The sequence below is a fragment of the Scyliorhinus canicula genome, chromosome 12 (assembly GCF_902713615.1).
Source record: "Scyliorhinus canicula chromosome 12, sScyCan1.1, whole genome shotgun sequence".
NCBI classification, from domain to species: Eukaryota; Metazoa; Chordata; class Chondrichthyes; order Carcharhiniformes; family Scyliorhinidae; genus Scyliorhinus; species Scyliorhinus canicula.
Window position 1 is genome coordinate 70,165,487 of NC_052157.1, and position 18,648 is coordinate 70,184,134.

The following is an 18,648-nucleotide window of genomic DNA, read 5'->3' on the forward strand; positions in this document are numbered from 1 at the left end:
AGATTCAACCACATTGCTGTGGATCTAGAGTTACATGTAGGCCAGACCAGGTAAGGACAGCAGACTTCCTTCCCTAAATGCATTTGTGAACCAGATGGGTTTTTGCGACAATCGACGATGGTTTACGGTCATCTTTAGACTTTCAATTCAAGATTTTGTTTTTATGGAATTCAAATATCAGCATCTGCTGTGGCGGTTTTCAAACCCGGGTCTCCGTGACTCTGGATTTTGAGTCCAGCGACAATACCACTCTGCCACTTCCTCCCCATAGGTGGCTTAGTCATGATTAATGTGCAGGGTTATGGGGCTAAGGTGGGGAATGGGCCTTGTTGGAGTGCTCTTTCGGAGGGTTAGTGCAGACTCGATGGGCTGAATGGCCTCCTTCTGCACTGTAGGGATTCTATGGATATGGATTATTGCAATTTCTGCAAAGGCCATTTTCAAATGTTTGTAATTTTCTTTCAGATACTTTATGAATGAAGTATATATTTTTTTTAAATTCTCATGTCAGACATGGTGGGGGGGGGGGAGGTGCAGTGGTAGGGATTAAACAGGCTGGGGAGGATAGATTAAATAAAACTTCACTAATATTACTGATGTTGATGCTGATTTTACAATCTGCCCGATTCTGTCTCCATCTAGTTTTCATTTAAATTAGCATATTAACAAAGATTTCTTAACTCCCCCTACCCTACGTAGTGGAATGTCAAGACCTGACCATCTCGGTGAATGAGAGTCTTGTGAATGCAGCAGTCGAAGATCTTGTGCTCCTGTCAGTGAGACCGTCCATCCAGGTGAAGAGTGGGAACTGGAAACACAATGGGATGGATGTCATAAACTGGATCGGGACAGCTGTAGATATAAACTATCAGTATGCAGATCAGGTGGAGTTAGTCCATGACGTCTCTCTCCTTCTCAAGTCAGTGACTGTTTCAGACAGTGGAGAGTACATTGTTACCATGAACCCACACTCTGGTGCAGAAGGGAAAGCCAGAATTCATCTTGTTGTGTTCGGTGAGTAACATCAATGTTTTGTTTGCCCAAATAATGAATCATAGCCTTCCTATTCACAGGCTGCCTGGAGCAAATTAATACACTTGGGGTGGGTTAAGGCAGTTACTGATTAAATCGAGGAGGTTGAATTCTGGCTGATGGAGTGGGCGAAAAAATACACTAGTTGGTCAGTTTGAACCCGGCAGGCTTTTAACTCCGTGAGTCTCACCTCCTTGGTGCTGATCAAAATGGGAGGGAGGAGTCAGTTGGAAAGGCAAAGACCATCACCCCCACTCCCCCCCCCCCCCCACCCCAAACCAACACACAAAGAAAAGTCTTGGTGAAATCCTCTTACCTGCATGAACCTGGCAGGGCCTTCCACATTCAAATCCTGGTTTAAAAGGCAACAGGGTCCCATTGACCCGACAGTAACAGGGTTCTCTCTGACATCCCACAGCAGCTGTAGGGTAATGCAGATGTTCAATTTCTGCAACCCAACCCCACCAAAATACAACTATTGATGTCAATTGAGAATTTTAATTCCAGGATCATTAACAATTATAAACAAGGGCACCAAGGAATATCCATAAATATACATTGAAGGTGACAGGGGCAAGTCAATAAGGCTGATTAAAAAATAACATTTAGAATCCTTCTACAAAGAGCGAAAAGAGGACAAAAACAATGAAGTTAATGCTAAACATTTAAAAGTTACTGGCTAGTCTTGAGCTCGAATATTGTGTTCAGCTCCAAGGGCACCGATGTCTTAGAGAGGGTTCAGGGGAGATTTACTACAATGATTCTAGAGATGGGAAACTTCCGTCATTAGGTGAGAAGAGGTGGCAACATGGTGGCATGATGGTTAGCACTGCTGCATCACCGTGCCAGGGACCCGGGTTCAATTCAGACCTTGGATGACTGTCTGTGTGGAATTTGCACATTCTCTGTGTGGGTTTTCTCTGACTGCTCCGGTTTCCTTCCACAGTCCAAAGATACGCAGGTTCTGTGGATTTACAGGGATCGGGGAAGGGGGGGGGGGGGGGGGAGTGGCACTATGCATCGCGCTCTTTTGGAGGGTTGGTGCAGACTCGATGGGCCAAATGGCCTCCTTCTGCACTGTAGGGATTCTATAGATTCTCTGAAAGAAGCGAGGTTTTCCTCATCAGAGCAGCAAGACTTACTTAGAGTTTAATAGCAGTGTAAATGTTTTCAATGGGTGGGATTTTCTGCTTTCCCCCGACATGTTTTATTTGTCAGTGGAGGCGGCTCACCATTGGCGCCAGCAGGCCCGTCTAGTCCCACTGCTGTCTCTGCCGTTTTACATGGCTCACCCGTCCTGCTTGTGATGAATGTAGTAATTGTTCGACATTATGTTTTACATTTATTGCCGTAATGTTTTAAAAGCCTGGGTTAAGGTATAGATTTATTGCAGTAATATTATTAAAAAACTTAGGTTAAGGATCCAGAATGTGTGGTTGTTAAAGTTGTAATTAAGGAGTTGTAAAATATGAGACAATTATGGACCACTTACTGGTTAATGGAATTGCATTTTGATTGCTGGAGATTCCCTGGAGTGTAGATATTTTAAGGGGGAGTGGTATTTAGTCCTAACTAAGCAGGTCATGGAACTTAGTGGAATACAGATGATGTAATTAATGGGAGGAGCCAGATCTGTCTGTAATTTTGCAGTTGTCATACGATTTGTGTCTGACAAGACAGAAGTGTACGAGTACTGTTCTTGAAATTAACTCTCTCCAAAAGTCTCTGCACAGCTAATCAGGTAACCTGTTTGTTAATTTTACTTATAAATGGCATTTGAACTGTATTGGGTTGCTTAATTGGAGTTAGTAATAGGTATAGATAGTATGTTCAAGTTTTTTCTTTTATTTAAGAATTGTTTAACTGTTCATTGTAAAGCTATTTCTTTGCTGTTAATATGGTTAATTCTGTGCTTAAATTAATGTTATTTTAACATAAAATATATCTATTCGTTAGAATCATCACTCCTGGAGTGAAATATCCTTTCCTCACAGTTTTACAAATAGAAAAATGGTTTGGGGTTCACGTTTGGTATTCTAACAAACATTGGGGTCTGGTCCGGTATCCTAACACGACGACGGGGAGCCCGCAGTGGCTTTGGCAGGACCAGAATATCCCACCAGCAGAAATGGCTGGAAAATCCCACCCACAGAAACAATAAGGTGATTCCACTGACGGGAGGGCTGTTCTACCAAAGAACTGGAACATGTATGATGGACTGAATGGCCTCCCTCCCATCAGATTTTGAAAAGATTAAAAATATATATTGCTGTCACTGGTATCTCCTGAGGCCACCAGCAGCAGCACATTGTAAGATTCTGTGCTACTGCACCAACAAAGCAATGACTGCGTAAATATATTAAAGATTTAAGTGTCTTTGGCCTTGAATACTTTATCACCTGCACAAGTTTTCTTGATGGCCTTAAGGGGCTCAGACTTAATAACAATGATAATCTTGATTGTCACAAGTAGGCTTAAATTAACAGTTACCCAAGCCGGGAATCAAAACTGGGACCCTGATGCTGTGAAGCAACAGTGCTAACCAATGTGCAACCATAGCACCCATACATCAGGGATCATTATCAAATTGAATTAGCAATTGGGCTTAATGAGATCTGTATGTGGGATCTGTGGCTAGCAAGCCTAATTGACAACCAAAGGTATGGTCTCACATTAGTCCTTGAGAGGACTGGGATAAATTTGAGACTACCAATGTGAAGATAGCTGAGAAAGTGAGAGTCAAGGTGGCTTTGGAAGTAGCAAAACCTTCTTCAGCAACTTCCAAGTTGTCATAGAACATAGAACACAGAACATTACAGTGCAGTACAGGCCCTTCAGCTCTCAATGTTGCGCCGACCTGTGAAACCAATCTAAAGCCCATCTACACTATTCCATATGTTTATCCACTGACCATTTAAATGCCCTTAATCTTGGCGAGTCCACTACTGTTGCAGGCAGGGCATTCCATGCCCTTACTACTCTCTGAGTAAAGAACCTACCTCTGACATCTGTTCTATATCTATCTTCCCTCAATTTAAAGGTATGTCCCCTTGTGCTAGCCATCACCATCCGAGGAAAAAGGCTCTCACTGTCCACCCTATCTAATCCTCTGATCATCTTGTATGCCTCTATTAAGTCACCTCTTAACTTTCTTCTCTCTAACGAAAAGAGCCTCAAGTCCTCAGCCTTTCCTCATAAGCTCTTCCCTCCATACCAGGCAAAATCCTGGTAAATCTCCTCTGCACCCTGTCCAATGCTTCCACATCCTTCCCATAATGCGGCGACCAGAACTGCACGCAATACTCCAAATGCAGTCGCACCTGAGTTTTGTACAGCTGCAACATGACCTCATGGCTCCGGAACTCAATCCCTCTACCAATAAAAGCTAACACACCATACGCCTTCTCAACAATCCTATCAACCTGGGTGGCAACTTTCACGGATCTATGTACATGGACACCGAGATCTCTCTGCTCATCCACACCAGCAAGAATCTTACCATTAGCCCAGTACTCTGTATTCCTGTTACTCCTTCCAAAATGAATCACATCACACTTTTCTGCATTGAACTCCATTTGCCACCTCTCAGCCCAGCTCTGCAACTTATCTATGTCCCTCTGTAACCGGCAACATCCTTCCGCACTGTCCACAACTCCACTGACTTTAGTGTCATCCGCAAATTTACTCACCCATCCTTCTACGCCCTCCTCCAGGTCATTTATAAAAATGACAAACAGCAGTGGCCCCAAAACAGATCCTTGTGGTACACCTAGGCTGAACATTTCCCATCAACCACCACTCTCTGTCTTCTTCCAGCTAGCCACTTCCTAATCCAAACCGTTAAATCACCCTCAATCCCATACCTCCGTATTTTCTGCAATAGCCTACCGTGGAGAACTTTATCAAACGGTTTACTGAAATCCATATACACCACATCAACTGCTTTACCCTCGTCCACCTGTTTGGTCACCTTCTCAAAGAACTCAAGAAGGTTTGAGAGGCACGACCTACCCTTCACAAAACCGTGTTGACTATCCCTAATCAAATTATTCCTTTCTAGATGATTATAAATCCGATCTCTTACAATCCTTTCCAAAAAGACTTTCCCCGCAACAGAAGTAAGGCTCACTGGTCTATAGTTGCCAGGGATGTTTCTGCTCCCCTTCTTGAACAAGGGGACAACATTTGCTATCCTCCAGTCTTCTGGCACTATTCCTGTACAAAATGACGACATAAAGATCAAAGCCAAAGGCTCTGCAATCTCCTCCTTAGCTTTCCAGAGAATCCTAGGATAAATCCCATCCGCCCATCCCATACTAAGTAGCCATTGAATATTGAGAGACAGATTGCACCTGGGCTTGTTGAACACTTTTTAGTAAGCCCCACGTGAACATCTGTTGCATTCAGGATCTTGGTGGCATCCAAGGTACAACTTGGAAGCTGATATGTCAATTAACTGAAGGAGGAGGCAGCATCAATTGACTGAAGGAGGAGGCAGCACATATGAGTTGAGGAGTTATGCTGGATAAGAGCAAAGTGGAGGATTAGAACCATAGACCATAGAATTCCTACAGTAGAGAAGGAGACCATTCAGCCCATCGATTCAGCACTGACCGTCTGAAGAACATCCTAACCTAGGCCCACTCTCCCACCCTATCCCCATAACTCCACTTACCCTGTACATCCTGCACACTAAGGGGTAATTTAGTCTGTCCAATCCACCTAACCCACACATCTTTCGACTGTGGGAGGAAACCCACGCAAACATGGGGAGAAAGTGCAAACTCCACAGTCACCCAGGGTCGGAATTGAACCTTGGTCCCTGGTGCTGTGAAGCAGCAGTGCTAACCACTATGCCACAGTGCCATCCAGGGAATTTTGTTGGAGTTTCATTTGTTTCTCATTTACGCAAATGTTCTAACTTTATAAAATAGAACTTTTACTTAATTTATTCTTGGGACGTGGGTGTCGCTGGCTAGACCAGCATTTATTGTCCTTGAGAAGATTGTGCTAAGCTGCTTCTTGAAATGCTGCAGTCCAGGTTTGCAGGTACATCCACAGTGCTGCAAGAGAGAGAGTTCCAGGATTTGGAACCAGCAACAGTGAAGGAATGGTGATATATTTCCAAATCAGGACTGTGGTAAACCACTGTTACACCTGTATTAGGTGATGTAAGGTGGGACCTGTACTACAGGTTCGCCGGTCGCCCCTGCCTGCTCGCTCCGCCCAGTAGGAGGAGCGTGTCCTCTATTCAGCAGCCATTTCGCCAGCTGCTGTGGGAGGCCACACATCTTACTGCAATAAAGCCACAGTTGTATCCAACCTTAGCCTTTGTACAAGTGATCGTGCATCAAGGATGCTGAGTGACTTGGAGGGGAACTTGCAGGTGGGAACTGCCTTTGCAAAGAAGGTCTGTAGATGGATGAGGTGTTTTTTGCTGAGATTCATCCCAAGCAGCTCCATGACATAGGGCCCTGTGCTCAATGGGCTCTTCACACTCACTGAGACAAACATGAACTGCTGCGGTAGGATGATTAACTCAGTGAAAAATGTGCTTTGGACTGTTTGAAATTTGTTGGTCTCCCAGAGCAAAGAGTTGTCCCTGACCGAGTGTTGCAGACTAGCACATTCCAGAGCTCTAGACAGGTGCTGAGGGACGCACTAAAGCTTGGGGGAGAAATCGCCAAGGTTCAATGGGGAAAGACCAATATGTAAGGCCTTTCAGCCATAGTTCACTGAAGGGCTAATAAACATGTGGAATTCCTCGGGCAGCACGGTAGGATAGTGGTAGGACAGCACGGTAGCATAGTGGTAGGGCAGCACGGTAGCATAGTGGTAGGGCAGCACGGTAGCATAGTGGAGGGCAGCACGGTAGCATAGTGGTTAGCACAAATGTTTCACAGCTCCAGGGTCCCAGGTTCGATTCCCGGCTTGGGTCACTGTCTGTGTGGAGTCTGCACGTTCTCCCCGTGTGTGCGTGGGTTTCCTCCATGTGCTCCGGTTTCCTCCCACAGTCCAAAGATGTGCAGGTTAGGTGGATTGGCCATGCTAAGTTGCCCTTAGGGTCCAAATTGCCCTTAGTGTTAGGTGGGGTTACTGAGTTATGGGGATAGGGTGGAGGTATGGGCTTGGGTAGGGTGCTCTTTCCAAGAGCCGGTGTGACTCGATGGGCTGAATGGCCTCCTTCTGCACTGTAAATTCTATGAAATTCTATGAACTAGAAGCTTGTTCTTGACTGTACATTGTAAATACAACTGTGTTGAAACACCTCAGAGTACAATATCATTTCTTCTTATGACAATCCAAAATATTTTGTAATGCAGCTTTTGGATATTTTATATATAAAATTGTGTTTGAAATTGAAAAAGAAATCCACCTCGTGGTGTTCCCATGTGTCTGCTGCCCTTGTCTTTCTGGGTGGCAGAGTCAAAGGTTTGGAAGGTGCTTTTGAAGGAGTCTTGGCCAGCAGTACATCTTGTAGTTGCTAATCATTTCTGCCATTAGGCACAGTGGTAGAGGGAGTCAATGTAAGATTGTGGAGTGTAACATCGCAGCCAAGAATCTACAGACAACATCCAGATGTCCCTGCCCACCTTTGGCTTCTGGGTCATACTGGGGTAGGTTGGAGTGGAAATGAGACAGGTAGGTGCCAACCAATTTCACATACCTCCACCCATATTTGGTAAGCACTTTAAACAATTTTCAGATAACAGATGTGTGTTAGTTGATGTATTTCCATAGTTTGGCATGCAGTGACACTGGATGAAGTTTATTGATCACAGAGCCTATGCACCAGATTTTAAAAAAAATATTGCTATCACTGCCATCTCCCAAGACCACCAGCAACATCATATTGTCTTCTGCTGAGGAGTCAATTTGCACTAGCTGCAACGAGTCCACAAAATTATTGGAGTAACTGAGAGGATTGAGGCCGAAGTTCCTGTTATTCTGAAGGTTCACCTCCATTTTCAGAGCAGGGGGATTTTCAAATAGGCAGAATTGTGGCAAGCCTAATTGTTTAAAGCCTGACCCATTGTCTTCAACTATCCACTGGGCATGTTGGAGAAAGGACCAGGGAGAAATCAAAATAGAATTTCAACACCTTACCCGCCTGTAAAACTGGCACCATGGTTTACCTGACCACTCCTTCCAATGGAGAACTAAAATTTACAAAGGGTAGTGGATGCACATTGTCAGGCTTTATGTCAGTAGGCAAGTTGCAAATCTATTCCATGACAAGAGGGCACAGATTTGCAGAAGATGCATATGTGATGTGAGAAAAAATTGCTTTCCACATAGCGAGTGGTCTGGGGTTTGGAATGCACTGCCTGCAAGTGTGGTTTAGAACATAGAACATAGAACATAGAACGATACAGCGCAGTACAGGCCCTTCGGCCCTCGATGTTGCACCGACATGGAAAAAATCTAAAGGCCATCTAACCTACACTATGCCCTTATCATCCATATGCTTATCCAATAAATTTTTAAATGCCCTCAATGTTGGCATGTTCACTACTGTTGCAGGTAGGGCATTCCACGGCCTCACCACTCTTTGCGTAAAAAACCCACCTCTGACCTCTGTCCTATATCTATTACCCCTCAATTTAAGGCTATGTCCCCTCGTGCTAGCCACCTCCATCCGCGGGAGAAGGCTCTCGCTGTCCACCCTATCTAACCCTCTGATCATTTTGTATGCCTCTATTAAGTCACCTCTTAACCTTCTTCTCTCTAACGAAAACAACCTCAAGTCCATCAGCCTTTCCTCATAAGATTTTCCCTCCATACCAGGCAACATCCTGGTAAATCTCCTCTGCACCCGTTCCAAAGCTTCCACGTCCTTCCTATAATGAGGCGACCAGAACTGTACGCAATACTCCAAATGCGGCCGTACTAGAGTTTTGTACAACTGCAACATGACCTCATGGCTCCGGAACTCAATCCCTCTACCAATAAAGGCCAACACACCATAGGCCTTCTTCACAACCCTATCAACCTGGGTGGCAACTTTCAGGGATCTATGTACATGGACACCGAGATCCCTCTGCTCATCCACACTATCAAGAATTTTACCATTAGCCAAATATTCCGCATTTCTGTTATTCTTTCCAAAGTGAATCACCTCACACTTCTCCACATTAAACTCCATTTGCCACCTCTCAGCCCAGCTCTGCAGCCTATCTATGTCCCTCTGTAACCTGCAACATCCTTCCGCACTGTCTACAACTCCACCGACTTTAGTGTCGTCTGCAAATTTACTCACCCATCCTTCTGCGCCCTCCTCTAGGTCATTTATAAAAATGACAAACAGCAACGGCCCCAGAACAGATCCTTGTGGTACGCCACTCGTAACTGAACTCCATTCTGAACATTTCCCATCAACCACCACTCTCTGTCTTCTTTCAACTAGCCAATTTTTGATCCACATCTCTAAATCACCCTCAATCCCCAGCCTCCGTATTTTCTGCAATAGACGACCGTGGGGAACCTTATCAAACGCTTTACTGAAATCCATATACACCACATCAACTGCTCTACCCTCGTCTACCTGTTCAGTCACCTTCTCAAAGAACTCGATAAGGTTTGTGAGGCATGACCTACCCTTCACAAAACCATGCTGACTGTCCCTAATCATATTATTCCTATCTAGATGATTATAAATCGTATCTTTTATAATCCTCTCCAAGACTTTACCCACCACAGACGTTAGGCTCACCGGCCTATAGTTACCGGGGTTATCTCTACTCCCCTTCTTGAACAAAGGGACCACATTTGCTATCCTCCAGTCCTCTGGCACTATTCCTGTAGCCAATGATGACCTAAAAATCAAAGCCAAAGGCTCAGCAATCTCTTCCCTGGCTTCTCAGAGAATCCTAGGATAAATCCCATCCGGCCCCGGGGACTTATCTATTTTCACCTTGTCCAGAATTGCCAACACTTCTTCCCTACGCACCTCAATGCCATCTATTCTATTAGCCTGGGTCTCAGCATTCTCCTCCACAATATTATCTTTTTCTTGAGTGAATACTGACGAAAAGTATTCATTTAGTATCTCGCTTATCTCCTCAGCCTCCACACACAACTTCCCACCACTGTCCTTGACTGGCCCTACTCTTACCCTAGTCATTCTTTTATTCCTGACATACCTATAGAAAGCTTTTGGGTTTTCCTTGATCCTACCTGCCAAAGACTTCTCATGTCCCCTCCTTGCTCGTCTCAGCTCTCTCTTTAGATCCTTCCTCGCTTCCTTGTAAATATCAAGCGCCCCAACTGAAACTTCACGCCTCATCTTTACATAGGCCTCCTTCTTCCTCTTAACAAGAGATTCCACTTCTTTGGTAAACCACGGTTCCCTCGCTCGACCCCTTCCTCCCGGCCTGACTGGTACGTACTTATCAAGAACATGCAATAGCTGTTCCTTGAACAAACTCCACATATCCAGTGTGCCCAACCCTTGCAGCCTACTTCTCCAACCAACACATCCTAAGTCATGTCTAATGGCATCATAATTGCCCTTCCCCCAGCTATAACTCTTGCCCTGCGGGGTATACTTATCCCTTTCCATCACTAACGTAAAGGTCACCGAATTGTGGTCACTGTTTCCAAAGTGCTCACCTACCTCCAGATCTAACACCTGGCCTGGTTCATTACCCAAAACCAAATCCAATGTGGCCTCGCCTCTTGTTGGCCTGTCAACATATTGTGTCAGGAAACCCTCCTGCACACATTGTACAAAGAATGACCCATCTAATGTACTCGAACTATATCTTTTCCAGTCAATATTTGGAAAGTTAAAGTCTCCCATAACAACTACCCTGTTACTTTCGCTCTTTTCCAGAATCATCTTCGCCATCCTTTCCTCTACATCCCTAGAACTATTAGGTGGCCTATAGAAAACTCCCAACAGGGTGACCTCTCCTTTCCTGTTTCTAACCTCAGCCCATACTACCTCAGAAGAAGAGTCCCCATCTAGCATCCTTTCCGCCACCGTAATACTGTCCTTGACTAGCAGCGCCACACCTCCCCCTCTTTTGCCCCCTTCTCTGAACTTACTAAAACACCTAAACCCCGGAACCTGCAACAACCATTCCTGTCCCTGCTCTATCCATGTCTCTGAAATGGCCACAACATCGAAGTCCCAGGTACCAACCCATGCTGCCAGTTCCCCTACCTTATTTCGTATACTCCTGGCATTGAAGTAGACACACTTCAAACCACCTACCTGAACACTGGCACCCTCCTGCGAAGTCAAATCTGTGCTCCTGACCTCTATACTCTCAATCTCCCGTACCCTAAAACTACAATCCAGGTTCCCATGCCCCTGCTGAATTAGTTTAAACCCCCCCAAAGAGCACTAACAAATCTCCCCCCCAGGATATTGGTGCCCCTCAGGTTCAGATGTAGACCATCCTGTCTATAGAGGTCCCACCTTCCCCAGAAAGAGCCCCAGTTATCCAGAAATCTGAATCCCTCCCGCCTGCACCATCCCTGTAGCCACGTGTTTAATTGCTCTCTCTCCCTATTCCTCATCTCACTATCACGTGGCACGGGCAACAACCCAGAGATAACAACTCTGTTTGTTCTCGCTCTGAGCTTCCATCCTAGCTCCCTAAAGGCCTGCCTGACATCCTTGTCCCCTTTCCTACCTATGTCGTTAGTGCCAATGTGGACTACGACTTGGGGCTGCTCCCCCTCCCCCTTAAGGACCCGGAAAACACGATCCGAGACATCACGTACCCTTGCACCTGGGAGGCAACATACCAAACGTGAGTCTCTGTCGCTCCCACAAAATCTCCTATCTGTGCCCCTGACTATTGAGTCCCCAATTACTAATGTTCTACTCCTTCCCCCCCTTCCCTTCTGAGCAACAGGGACAGACTCCGTGCCAGAGGCCCGTACCCCATGGCTTACCCCTGGTAAGTCCCCCCCCCCACAAGTATCCAAAACGGTATACTTGTTACTCAGGGGAACGACCGCAGGGGGTCCCTGCACTGACTGCTTCTTCCCAGTCCCTCTTACAGTTACCCATCTATCTCCAGTCTCTGGTGTAACTATTTCCCTGAAGCTCCTATCTATGACCCCCTCTGCCTCCCGAATGATCCGAAGTTCATCCAGCTCAAGCTCCAGGTCCCTAACACGGTTTTTGAGGAGCTGGAGTTGGGTGCACTTCCCACAGATGAAATCAGCAGGGACACTGACGGCGTCCCTCACCTCAAACATTCTGCAGGAGGAGCATTGTACTGCCTTCCCTGACATCACCTCTAGATTTAAAAAATAACAAGAAAAAGAAAAAGAAAGGAAGAGCTTACCTGATATTACCTCAAACCCTGCTCCTGCTCAAAGGTAACTGTCACTTGCCAACAGCCTCTCCACAAACCACCTTCAACTTAGGCTGACCGCACTGCACGTATGCAAATTTCCCCAGAACAGCTGATCAGTAGCTCTGCTCTGCTGCCCTCTGCTGGATGATTGCCTTCACTCAAACTCCTCGGGTCCCCTTCGCAGATTCACCTTCAACTTAGGCTGACCGCACTGCACGTATGCAAATTTCCCCAGAACAGCTGATCAGTAGCTCTGCTCTGCTGCCCTCTGCTGGATGATTGCCTTCACTCAAACTCCTCGGGTCCCCTTCGCAGATTCACCTTCAACTTAGGCTGACCGCACTGCACGTATGCAAATTTCCCCAGAACAGCTGATCAGTAGCTCTGCTCTGCTGCCCTCTGCTGGATGATTGCCTTCACTCAAACTCCTCGGGTCCCCTTCGCAGATTCACCTTCAACTTAGGCTGACCGCACTGCACGTATGCAAATTTCCCCAGAACAGCTGATCAGTAGCTCTGCTCTGCTGCCCTCTGCTGGATGATTGCCTTCACTCAAACTCCTCGGGTCCCCTTCGCAGATTCACCTTCAACTTAGGCTGACCGCACTGCACGTATGCAAATTTCCCCAGAACAGCTGATCAGTAGCTCTGCTCTGCTGCCCTCTGCATTCAAGTGGTCATTAGAAGATCACTTGAATAGAAACAATGTGCAAGGACAAGGGGACAATTCAGGAAAATGACACTAAGCCATAATACTCGTTTGGAGAGCTGGTGCAGACAGGATGGGCCAAATGGCTTCCTTCAGCACCGTAGCAATTCTGTGGTTCAGTGATCTCTGAATAAGAGGGAAATTTAAAAGCACATCAAGTGGGACTAATCCAACATCTTTTATTAAATTTTGTACCTGAATAAGGTTGTGAAGCTCAATGTGGACAGAGCAATTTTATTGCCTTTAAGATAAAACAAAATAATTTATTTAAATATTTTATCCAAGGTTGATGATTAATTCTTCATTTCTAATTGCATTCACAGAACCGATCTCCACTGTATATATTACATCCAATGATTCAAACACAGTGAGAGAGAATGCCTCTGTTTGCCTGACATGTCATGTGGTTGGAAATTGGACCAAAATAATTTGGTCTTTCAATGGGAGCGTTGTGAACAGCAATGAGAGGAAAATACTTGCTTCAGGAAATTCAACGTTGACGATAATTAGTGTTAATGCAATCAATGTCGGTGAATACCAATGTGTTGCACGCAGCCCTGTTAGTGAAAAAGCAAGCGAGCTCTACTCCTTGCACATTGGTAGTGAGTACAGTAAATTCACATTATTCCTATTGAACAATACACAATAAATGTTGTCTAATAATTGTCTGTGAGCTCCCTGGGACATTTTGACTGTGTTGAAAGCACTATATATATCGTAACTTGCGTTTATATATTTTAAGTGAACTAATACTATTGCAGCAGGGTTATCTATTGACATGCAATTAGGTTTAATTCCTGTACCTTTCAACTTAAATTCTTGCACCTTATAAACCACTGGAAGCTCAAGCTGATGAAGATGAAATTAACAGTGAACGTTGAAATCAAAATTCCTTCACCTTAACAAATGAGTTTTTAGGATTCAGAAGGGAACAGTGGTATGAGAGAACATGGGAGTGAATCCCTTTCACAAACATGCACTCCCTCCCCCACTTGAAGGCACAGAGGCAGCCGTGTGTACATCTACGAGATGCACTGCAGGAACTCACCAAGATTCCTTCCACAGCGCCTTCCAAACCCACAACCATTACCATCGAGATGGTCAAAGGGAGCAGATGCATGGGAACATCACCAGATGCATGTTCCCTGCCAAGCCATTCACTATCCTAACTTGGAAATACAACGTTGTTCCTTCAATGTCGCTGGGTCAAAATCCTGGCAGTCCCTCCCGAACAATGTTGTGCATTTAGCTACACCACATGGACTGCAGCAAATCTATGAAGGCAGCTCACCATTACCTTCTCAAGGGCAATTAGGGATGAGCAATGAATGCTGGCCTAGCCAGGAATTTCCATATCCAATGAATACATAAAAAGAGAGTCAAATCAGGGACAGAAAGAAATAATGGAGGAAAAGGAAGATTGAGTTAAGCGAGATAAAAAAAATAAAGGGCAGGATTCTCTGGCCATGTCCACCTGGCGACCAAAGGTTCTCGCCAAAGGACTTTTCCATTTTCCACCTCTTGCCCGTGGCATTCTTGCAGCGGGTGGGGCGGAAGAATCTATCCCAAAGTCATTGGCCCTTGGCTGCCCAATAATGACAGTCGGCAGGTTTGTAAATGTAAACACAATTGCTATTTATTAATAACAAGAACTGTAATGAAATATATAATAATCTTTATTAGTGTCACAAGTAGGCTTACATTAACAGTGCAATGATGTTACTGTGAAAATCCCCTAGTTGCTACACTCTGGCACCTCGGGTACACAGAGGGAGAAATCAGAATGTCCAATTCACCTAACAGCACGTCTTTTGGGACTTGTGGGAGGAAACCGGAGCACCCAGAGGAAACGCACGCAGGCACAGGGAGAACTGGCAGCACGGTAGCACAAGTGAATAGCACTGTGGCTTCACAACGCCAGGATCCCAGGTTCGATTCCCCGCTGGGTCACTGTCTACGCGGAGTCTGCACGTTCTCCCCGTGTCTGCATGGGTTTCCTCCGGGTGCTCCAGTTTCCTCCCACAGTCCAAAGTCATGCAGGTTAGGTGGATTGGCCATGCTAAATTGCCCTTATTGTCTAAAAAGGTTTGGAGGGTTATTTGGTCATTGGGATAGGGTGGAAATGAGGGCTTAAGTGGGTCGGTGCAGACTCGATGGGCCAAATGGTCTCCTTCTGCACTGTATGTTCTATGCTCTATACAACGTGCAGACTCCGCACCGTGATCCAAGCGGGAATCAAACCTGGGACCCTGACGCTGTGAAGCAACAGTGCTAACCGCTGTGCTACCTTGCGCAACAAATACAACTGGCTAACTATTATCTAATTCCTAATTCTCCACTTAACTTGCTCCGACCCTCTACACACTCACAAGATAGACAAACACAGAGGGGAAGAAAGTGATAAAAAATATAATGCAAAAATAAGTCTCCACTGCAGATGGTTGTTTCCCAACACCTTACTCCTATTCGAACTCTACTTTCAGTCTGTGGTTTTACTGCAGATTCATTCAAGCCTCAGTAGTTTCAGGGGGAAAAAGCATAGTCTTTGCAGAGAGAAAGAGGGTCCTGGTCTTTGTTTGCAGCCTGTCACGGTTTTCCTGCGTATTCATTAATTCAGATTCTCTGCAGACCCATAAATACAGCACTTATAGCCTTTCTAGAGAAAACCCAGATACGAGAGAGAGCCTTTGTTGCTGTGCTTCCAGGACTCAATCAAGCCAAGCGCCTTCAGGCTCTGAAAATCGTTCCAGTGGGATAGGATCCGATCACCACCTGTTACCGGGTAGAGTACGGCCTTTTGGCCAACTCATTGGACACCAGCCAATTGATCAAACCACCCATCTCTCTCTCTCATGCTGAAAGGTCTGAGGCCTCCTGTTCAAACAAACAGAGATGAGCAGAATGTTCTCTCCTGTAACTACTGAATTCCTTTCTCCTCTCTGCTGCTTGACTTAAAGATACATGTCCATTGGTCATCCATGGATCAAAAATGGTAAGGGCAAAATAAAATAAAGAGGCAGTGTCTGTACACTTTCTGCCATTACCTTATTTTGCAACTAACGCGCAAATCGTGCAAGGGTTTTAAATAATAGGACGGCTGAAAGAAGGTGCTATTTGGACAAAAACAGGCAGTGTAATAGTGTAAATTGACCAGTAAGTTCGGGAGATTTGCAACTCTTGGCTTGTCGCTTAATCATTGAACTAGCAGGCTGAATGACACACCAATAACAACATGATGTTATTTTTCCAGCAAGATTCGGCCTACTATTTAGTGTCCAAAATTGCCCTTAGTGTTGGGTGTGGTTACTGAGTTATGGGGATAGGGTGGAGGTGTTGACCTTGGGTAGGGGGTAGGGTGCTCTTTCCAAGAGCCGGTGCAGACTCGATGGGCCAAATGGCCTCCTTCTGCACTGTAAATTCTATGTAAATTCTATGTAAAAAAAGGAACTGAAGCACCCAGCAGCTTGCCACAGATATGACTTTGAATGCATGCATCTAGCAACATCAGGAATGGCATAAACGCATTGGAAATCTGTTAAATTTCTTTGTCTAGCTGCAGTCAGTGGGATCTCCGATGATACAAAGAAGCCATTTTATTGATCATTCCATACCGATTCATTTAGGAAAAGTACTAATCTACCATTTAAAACCCACTCGTCATTCAAAGAGCAAAGTTACCCCCAACAGAGACAACATGAATGATCAGATAATCTGCTTTTGAGATGTTGGCTGGGTGAAGGAATAATTATTGCAAAATAATGATACCAGAGAATGTTTGAGTAGTGCATGAGGATCTTTTGCATCCACCTGAGAGGGAAAACGAGGCCTGGGTTTCGTATCATTTTTTGGAAGACAACATTTCCAAAAATGCAGCACTCCTTCAATACCGCACTGGCATTTCAGTTTAGATTATGTGCTGAATTTGGTGGATTGAAGTTTGAACCTATAACTTTATGACTCAGAGAGCAGTGAGCTATCGGTGCACGCCAAAAATCTAATAGTTTCTCTAAAAGTGCATGTTATCCACTGGACTCTACTTGGTTGGTGAAGATGAAAATGTAATTTGTGAGGGAAAATGTATTTTGGCCATGAAAGAACCATTTGAAATTAGCTTATTTACAATTCTACTAGAGAGTTAAACACATTTCTCCTTATTTAAGGAAGCATGTAAATACGTTGGAACAGTTCAGAGAATGTTGACCAGGTTAATACTTGGAATGAACAGGTTGTCTTCTGAGGACAGATTAGACAGGTGAGGCTTTTGCCGCTGGAGTTTAGAAGAGTAAAAGACAACTTGAAAAATTTAAGTTCCTGAGGGGTATTGATTTGGTGGATATGGAGAGGATGTTTTCTCCTGGCGGAGAATCTAGAACTAAGGGGTCACTGTTTAATAAAAGGGATTGTTCATTTAAAATGGATATGAAGCAAATTATTTTCTCCCAGAGGGTTGTGAGTCTTTGGAATTCTCTTCCTCAAAAGTGAGTGGAAGCAGAATCTTTAAATATTTTTGAGGTTGAGCTGGATAAATTCTTCATTTACAAGGAGGTGAAAGGTTATCAGGGTTGGCGGGAATGTAGGGTTGAGGTGCCAATCAGATCGGCCATGATTTCAATGAATGGCAGAGCAGGCTTGAGGAGCTAAGAGACCTTCTCCTTCCCCTAATTGATATATTTGTCTATTTATGATGTTGTTACAAAGAGCAGGTTAAATTCCTACTCTTGTGAGTGTACTTGAAAAATCATAATACCTCCAACTGTAATTCTGTGAACTTCTTTTACAGCTACTTCCGACTTTAATGATGGTATGCTCAAGTGGGCCATACTTCTGGCTGTATTCATACCATTTCTGCTGATGTAAGTAACCCTAGCTGGTATCATTTTACCCAGTTGGTTTTAACAATGTTATCTACTTAATGAAAAGCGAGCAGCAGTTTCAAGTCAATGCACTATGCTCGGGCACATTTACGTTCAACCTTTAAAAGCGGGAAAGGTTACGCTAACGCTGCGTTATTCTGATTTTTTTGGCAGATTCTGCACAATACTTACCAAGATCAAGACACACTGTTGTGATCGACAATGTTCCTGCTCTTTTCTCAGCAGGTGAGCTTTGTGTTTTTTTCAGACGAAAGCTGCCGAATTTCAACCTGTGAGTAAAGCTGCGTGTTTTGACCACAAGTTAGTGAAATAACCCAATCTTAGAATTCATAGAATCATCGACTTTTACAGTGAAGAAGGAGGCCATTCGGCCCACCGAGTCTGCACAGGCTCTTGGAAAGAGCACCCCACCTAAGGCCACACCTCAAACCTGTCCCCGTAGCCATAACTAACCTAAGGGTAATTTAGCATGGCCAATCGACCTAACCTGCAAGTCTTTGGACTGTGGGAGGAAACCGGTGCACCCAGAGAAAAAACCCACGCAGACACAGGGTGAACGTGCAGACTCCACACAGACAGTGACCCAAGCCGGGAATCGAACCTGGGACCTGAGAGCTGTCAAGCAACTGCGCTAATCACTGTGCTACTGTGCTGTTCTTCCATCAGAATTTCTAAAAGTGGCCCCAAGGTAGGATCTTTTAGGTTTCTGAGCCTTAC

At 44.9% G+C, this 18,648-nt stretch overlaps 1 protein-coding gene across 3 annotated transcripts in view; it reads left to right on the forward strand.

Annotated features, from left to right (window-relative positions):
• The window catches only part of LOC119974531, a 101,005-nt gene that overhangs the window by 39,725 nt on the left and 42,632 nt on the right, over window positions 1–18,648 (forward strand). For all 3 annotated transcript variants that reach the window (XM_038813492.1, XM_038813491.1, XM_038813493.1), the window contains exons 2-5: window positions 700–1,014; window positions 13,381–13,659; window positions 17,838–17,910; window positions 18,085–18,156. In XM_038813492.1, coding sequence (XP_038669420.1) covers window positions 700–1,014; window positions 13,381–13,659; window positions 17,838–17,910; window positions 18,085–18,156 — 739 coding nt within the window. The remainder of the gene's footprint in view (window positions 1–699; window positions 1,015–13,380; window positions 13,660–17,837; window positions 17,911–18,084; window positions 18,157–18,648) is intronic.